This window comes from Eurosta solidaginis, chromosome 4, assembly GCF_040869045.1.
Source record: "Eurosta solidaginis isolate ZX-2024a chromosome 4, ASM4086904v1, whole genome shotgun sequence".
NCBI classification, from domain to species: Eukaryota; Metazoa; Arthropoda; class Insecta; order Diptera; family Tephritidae; genus Eurosta; species Eurosta solidaginis.
The window spans coordinates 23,977,087-23,984,097 of NC_090322.1; the positions used below are offsets into that span (position 1 = coordinate 23,977,087).

General features: G+C 38.8%; 1 protein-coding gene across 1 annotated transcript; it reads right to left on the reverse strand.

The window, feature by feature from the left end:
* Nucleotides 1-512: 512 nt before the first annotated feature.
* On the reverse strand, nucleotides 513-5,105 carry Ssu72 (Ssu72 CTD phosphatase). The gene is made up of 3 exons (XM_067778680.1): nucleotides 4,776-5,105; nucleotides 4,398-4,656; nucleotides 513-1,363 (listed from the first exon to the last, which is right to left on the reverse strand). The coding sequence occupies exons 1-3, from the start codon at nucleotides 5,000-5,002 to the stop codon at nucleotides 1,262-1,264; spliced, it is 588 nt and encodes a 195-aa protein (XP_067634781.1). The 5' UTR covers nucleotides 5,003-5,105; the 3' UTR covers nucleotides 513-1,261.
* Nucleotides 5,106-7,011: the final 1,906 nt, after the last annotated feature.

Consider the following 7,011-nt stretch of genomic DNA (forward strand, 5'->3'; position numbering starts at 1 on the left):
ACCAAAACGATTCGGGCGCTATGGCAGGGATTTCCCGGCGAACCCCGTCCTTAAAAAGTTAAATACCATAAACTCGCAGTAGAGGAAATCAACCTCCCCGGGGAGACACACGTCACTCTAGCTCAACTTTGATCTGGATATTGTAACAGGTTAAACTCTTACACATCTAGAATCAACACCGACATACATAATGTGTGCCTTGCTTGTAACATGTCCCCACATGACACCAACCACCTTTTCAATTGCAATGTGGAACCAATGCCTTTAACATCCCTTTCTTTCCTGATGCACTCCTGTGGAAACTGCAAGTTTCCTCTGACTCCCGTTAGAGGATATTGATGATAAATTTCGATCGGGCGAAGCACTGCTACAATAACAACAACCACATTGGCCATAGCAAATTCTGAGAAAAAGCGTTCCTCAACCAAGTCCTAAGATAGGTTTTTTACATAAATCCTGTGATAACGCGTTTCTGAAAAACGCCCCGTTTCCGAACAGACGGCCGAGTTTTCCATTCAGTCGTCGTAATGTAAATATGTATGCAATGCGTACTATGCATGCATAGTACTTAATGTTTTGATAGCTTCTTTGGTAATGAAAATTATAGTTTTACTATATATTTTATTTTTTTGCAAGATTTCTTATTTATGCACTTGTTTAAGTATACATAATATACATATATATACATACATACGAGTATGTAAATGTACTTAAATATTTAAATAGTTATGTATGCAATTCAATCAACATTTTTATACTTTGCTACTAAACAGTTGTTCGTTTGAACATACATATTATTGTACATATCGCTTAACTACATCTAAAGAAAGCTAACTTAAAATTTGCTTTAATTTTAAATCTAACTCACATTATGTCTTATGGGCCCACTACTTAACTAAGAGTTGTACAACATTTCGACTTTTTTTTAGTTCGCGCTATTTAGATTTAGTTATGCGCTATGTACTTCCTTCATCACATAGTGCTTTTTCGATTTTACAAAAGCTTTTCTTTCCTACACATTTCTCCCTTGCATCATCTTTTTCTTCTTGTGTCTTACCATTCGGCATTACTATGATTATAATATTTTTTATACAGTACTGTTCCATCCATACATATACTTATAGGAGAGCATTTTTAACCATTCAGTGCTTTTGCACTAAGCAAAATAATTTATGACAACACACAATAAGTTTTGGTTTTTTTTTTGTTCCTTTTTTGTTTTTAGTTCTTATAATGCGTCTAGATCACGAATACATATATGTCAGTAGAATAATACCGAATGCAGCACGGTTTTATTGCGTCGTGATTCGAATTCTTGCAGCATTTCATCAATATCATTGTCCAGATCATTCGATTTCGCCATCTATATTTGTGAACGTAAAGAAAAAAATGTGTTTGATAAGCTCGATTTGAATTTAATGGGGTTACACTGAAATGAGAGCCCTTGGTCGGGGAAAAATCCAGTCTCTCCGGTACATAGAACCGGCTGCCGTGGGAAGCGCAAATGTTCGCCTGTCGCGGTTCCTTTTTCAAACTCTGGTCTCATTCCAGTGAGAAATAAAACAGGGAGAAAAATAAAACATACTAAATAAAATTCACTTTTCTAAAGGTAAATACATTAAATGTAAAAAACAAATAACAAAAAGAGCCTGTTGTTGTTGTATTAACAGCGACACATAAAGAGCCTCATTCTATATTACGAAACGAACGTATTTGACATCAGCGGGTTAGGGGGTCAGAATATTCCTGCGGTAGGTACGCCTGTCGTAAGAGGCGACTAAAATACCTGATTCAAGGGGCTGTCTAGCGCCACCCTTCAGGTTGCCAGCGCAATATATAGCTTCTCCAAACCCAATTGTCAACCTCACCTATCCGCGGCGAATCCTGTTTCACTAACAGACGAGGCTCTGGTGACCCCAAGCTCCTCATGGAACTTGGGGGTGGGGAGGGAGGCGATGGCCTGAAGGTTTAATGTGGCCACATTAATCGTTCCCGAGATGGACGGGCTAGAACCTTAATGGTGCTGTCGTACCGGAGCGTACCGGATCTGTATCCGGCAAAGGACCATCACATCGATAACACTCCCCAAATCCTTCGGCGAGAAACCTTATCGCTACAACAACAACAACAGCACAATACTTTATAGGGAGAAAAAACAAGGTTCAAAAATGTAGACCTCTAAGCCAAAAAATAAAATGAAATAAAAACTTTCATTTGGTTTGAAAAAAGTTTAATTTGACTTGAAAAATTTATTTGTTTGATTCGTTAAAAATCAAAATTAACTTAACGAAATGTTTTGGTTTCGCCGCGAAACGAAACCACTTCGTTAACGTTATAAACGTTATGAGACGCTCCTTAACGTTAATTTCACTCACCAACAACCGAACGCGTGCAATCCCGGGATTTCGGGATTTTAAAACGGCAATCCCGGGATCCCGAGACTTAATTGTGAACTTGTATTCTAAAATAATTATGTTACGCATACAATTATGAGTGGTATAACAAAAACACTTATTTCAGTCCAATGTTTTAAAAATAATTCTAAATGTTAAAACAAATAAAAAAAATGTTCCAAAATTATGAAACAAATTATATATTAAAAATTGCTTCAAATAAATGTTTTGATACATTTAAAGCAATAAGAGTAATCCCCGCTTAAACTCATACAAATAAAAAATAGTTGAATACCTTCACACATGTGTTACATATGAAAGTTCAGTAAATTCTCAAAAAAAAAAAAAATTTTTTAAATATAAGACGCGATAACCTCCGAAGAGATTTTAGGCCGAGCTTCTCTTCCAATTTACGTAGTGCGCCTTTTAAATTTTTCCTACAAATTGGTGGAATGGGACCTAATTGTTTTATGCTCCTAATGGCATCTGCAAAACAGATGAGTTTTTACTGAGAGCTTTTTAGACTGGGCTGGTCCCCATACAAAAAAAAAGTTCAAAATTCTACATTTCGAAATTTTATTTTATTTTTTTGTTAACGCGTTCAGCAAATTGAACAAGTAAAAATTTGGGCGTGGTCCGCCCTTTTCCCTTATTAGAAGGGCTGGATTCTTTTTTTTGAGAAATTTAGTATAACAGCTGTTATACGAGGTGAAAAGTCAGAAGTCAGAGTCTGACTGAATGAATTTGGTATCTTACGATAGGCATACCTGCCGCGCGTATATTTTAAACCCTCTAAGCTGCTGGGGTGTTAACAGTGCCTCTTCCCATTCATGTATTTGTCATCAAACTCCTCTAACGGGAGTCCGTGGAAACTGGCAGTTTCAACAGAGTGGACCATAGGGAGATTCGTGTTAAGAGCCGTAGGTTCAACATTACAATTGAACAGATTGTTGGTGTCATGTGGGGACACGCCACGCGCAAGACATACATAACGTATGTCGAGGTTGATTCCAGAAAAGTAAGTTTAATCTGTTACATTATCCAGAACGAAGTTGGACAAGGATGGTTCGTGGCTCCCTTGGTAGTGTGATTTCTTCTTCTGCAAGACGAAACGCCAACTGCAAGGCAGATGTATTTTCCTTGAAAAGCTTGTCATGGCAGGCACACTCGAGTGTTTGCAAACAAGTGCCCACGGGCGACCCCGCGTAGAAAACGTGTTTGCTTTGGCCAGGACTGGAACTGGGAAATTCGGCGTATTTGGCAGAGCACGCCGCCAACACAAATTAATTAAGACGACCGACTCAAATATGCAATTTAAATTTCATTTAATATCACTTTTACGGGTATTTTATTCTCATATACCCTTGTATTGATATGTTGTACTCTTGCAGATTCGTTCAAAATACCGCAATGCGCTACGCCCAGCTAAAAAAAATAATGCAAGCAATGAATTCACTAATTATGATTTTATAACAAATTGTCCAAATCATTGTAAAACGGTTCATCTGTCGTTGTTGTTGTAGCGATAAGGTTGCTCCCCGAAGGCTTTGGGGAGTGTTATCGATGTGATGGTCCTTTGCCGGATACAGATCCGGTACGCTCCGGTACCACAGCACCATTAAGGTGCTGGCCCGACCAACTCGGGAACGATTTATGTGGCCACATTAAACCTTCAGGCCATTCCCTCCCTCTCCACCCGCGAGTTCCATGAGGAGATTGGGGTCGCCAGAGCCTCTTCTGTTAGTGAAACAGGATTCGCCGCGGATAGGTGATGTTGACAATTGGGTTTGGAAAAGCTATATATTGCGCTGGCAACCTGAAGGGGCGCTACCCAGCCCCTTGAATCTGGTATTTTAGTCGCCTTTTACGACAGGCATAACTACCGCGGGTATATTCTGATCCCCTAACCCGCTGGGGTTCATCTCATACGTCTCTATCTTTTCTATACTAAACTTTTATAGCATTAACTACAGAATATTCGTTGTATAATGCCTTCATCATTACCATATTTATCATATCCGTTATGAGAAAAGCTCCCATTAATGCCTCCTCATGATTATCCTCAATATCTACATTAAATATGTGCACAGGTCGATTGTCGATGGGATCACATGATTCCATATGTTCAAGCACTTGATCATAGACGCGCTCCTCCACTGTTACAATTATATCGAATTGTTCTTTGCATTCTTGAAAACGTTCGGGACATTTTTTAATACGTCGATTGCGATCAAGCATATGTAGAAGACCATTTTGTGTGTAGCTGTAATTGTGAGAAGAACCAGAAATTTTTAAATAGCAAATATAGAAGCTGGATGCTCCATTAATGCACCGTATAGATTGCATATGAAGCTATTAGAGTACCAATCACTTTTTACTTACTACTGCTTATCTTTTGTTACAAGATCTTGATAAATGGTATCGTATGGAGTACCGAACTCGTAAACATTTGGTTTATCAATTGCAGTGCCTGGTAATTTGACACGCTCGCCTGTACCAAAGGAGCTCACATTAAACCCCTTCTTTGCTAGAAAGTTATGCGCCTCCATTGAACGATTCATATTTGAAGAGCAAACCACTGCTACAGACAATGTTGTGTTAATCGACATCCTTCTTTACGTGTATTTATTTTTTTTTTAAACTATTGCAATAAAACACCAAATCCAAAGCGAACAAATTGGATTAGAAAATTTAAGCGCTTTTGACAGCACCACCGGCAGAGTTGAAACAGCTGTATATTTATAGTGCTGTTAAATATTTCAAATATCGACGGCGTTGAAAATGTTGATAAAGCGGCCGGGTAGTATTTGTTATATTTGCTATTTGATATTCGGGTCGAATATGTCGGTAGTTGTACCCAAAGACACATATTTTCGTCAAGATTCAGAATATAAAAGCGGAAATTGTATTTATTGTAAAAGTCCAAAAGTTGTTCGCAAAAGACCGGTCGATATTATTGTCGATTTGGTTAAAGTCTAGTTGAGGGGTCGACTGCTAATACGCTACCAAAAATATCGAGAGAGGTGTCAAACGACGCGTATTGACCTCGACAACAATCTAAAAACGGAAAAGAAAAATATTATCCCTGTCCGGAGATATTTGCAGTTGAAGTTGGCGATTTTCATGTGGTTGTTGTAATGTTGTTGTAGCCACAAATAAAATTTTGAACATAAGTGTGCTGCGTGGATATAGTTTTGGGCTCCAAACCGGAGTTGGACCCACCCAGGCTAATTTTTTATAAGCGCGGTCGAATGCCGACAATGCAAAATGGTGATCTGCGCAATCGTGGTTTGATGGTAGCGTGCTCCGCCTACCACACCGTATGCGCTGGATTCACACCCCGGGCAAAACAACATTAAAATTTTAGAAATAAGGTTTTTCAATTAGAAGATAATTTTTCTAAGCGGAGTTGCCCCTCGGCAGTGTTTGACAAGCGCTCCGGTTGTATTTCTGCCATGAAAAGCTCTCAGTGAAAACTTGCAGATGCCGTTCGGAGTCGGCATAAAACATGTCTGTCCCGTCCGGCCAATTTGTAGGGAAAATCAAGAGGAGCACGACGCAAATTGGAAGAGAAGCTCAACCTTGGATCTTTGGAGGTTATCGCGCCTTACATTTATTTTTTTTTTATTAGCAGATCAACATAAGCCTAAACAAACCTGGACTATCAATGTATTTTGTTTTTGTAGTCTTCTGAATAATTTGTAGTTTAAAATAATTTGGCATGTTGACATTGCTAGGGTTTATATTCAGATTTACTTCATTCAGTTGCATACGAAAAATTTTTTGGATGTAATTGATTTAACCACTGGGTAATTCTTTACTTTAGGGCACAACTGCTAAAACTCGTCCAAAAATATCGGGATAGGTGTCAAAAGACGCGTTTTGATCCCAGGACCACGAATCCGAATTTTATTTCTGTCAAAAGATATTTCCAAAAAACTGCAAAATGGCCCCGGAGCGCTCCGAAACCGGGGGTGGTTCCATAATATTTTTGCGCAGAACACCTACCTGTATTGGCGGCTTTCGGCCGCGCTTATAAAAAATTACCCTGGGTGGGTCCAAGACCAGTTTGGGACCAAATCTATATCCGCGCAAAACACTTTTACCCACAGTTTTTCTTGTAGGTACGACAAAATCATCAAAATTACATGAACATTTTCAATTTTGTTTACAAATATCTCCGAAAAGAAATAGAATTTCCAAATTCCAATTCGGATGCGTGATCCTGGGTCCAAAGCGCTTCTTTTGACACCTCCCGATATTTTTGGACGAGCTTTAGCAGTTGTACCCTAAAGTAAAGAATTACCCACGGTAATTTGGACATAACGAGTTAAAATCTCTATATTCTGCCTTGAGATTATTAATAGTACTGAGATAAAGACGCATGGTTTCACACGTCTTCCGGTATATTTGGACGCCTATTAGCAATCGACTCTTGTAAATTATTACCGGGATTTTAGGAAATATAATCCTGGAATTTCGATATAGAGAATTGGCCGGGAACCCCTGGGGTCGGGATTTCCGGGACTCGTTGGCTTAGGAATATTATCAACACTAGTTATTCGCCATATGACAGTCAAAAATTCAAAAGCATGGGAGAAAACGGAATGAGCAGAAA

Excerpts from the sequence above, each read along its gene's own strand:
- Ssu72 (XM_067778680.1), bottom strand. The coding sequence starts at position 5,002 with ATGTCGATTAACACAACATTGTCTGTAGCAGTGGTTTGCTCTTCAAAT. Across the intron at positions 4,657-4,775 it reads GTAACAAAAGATAAGCAGTA|CTACACACAAAATGGTCTTC; the intron begins GTAAGTAAAAAG and ends TCACAATTACAG. Across the intron at positions 1,364-4,397 it reads TAACGGATATGATAAATATG|ATGGCGAAATCGAATGATCT; the intron begins GTAATGATGAAG and ends TCACAAATATAG.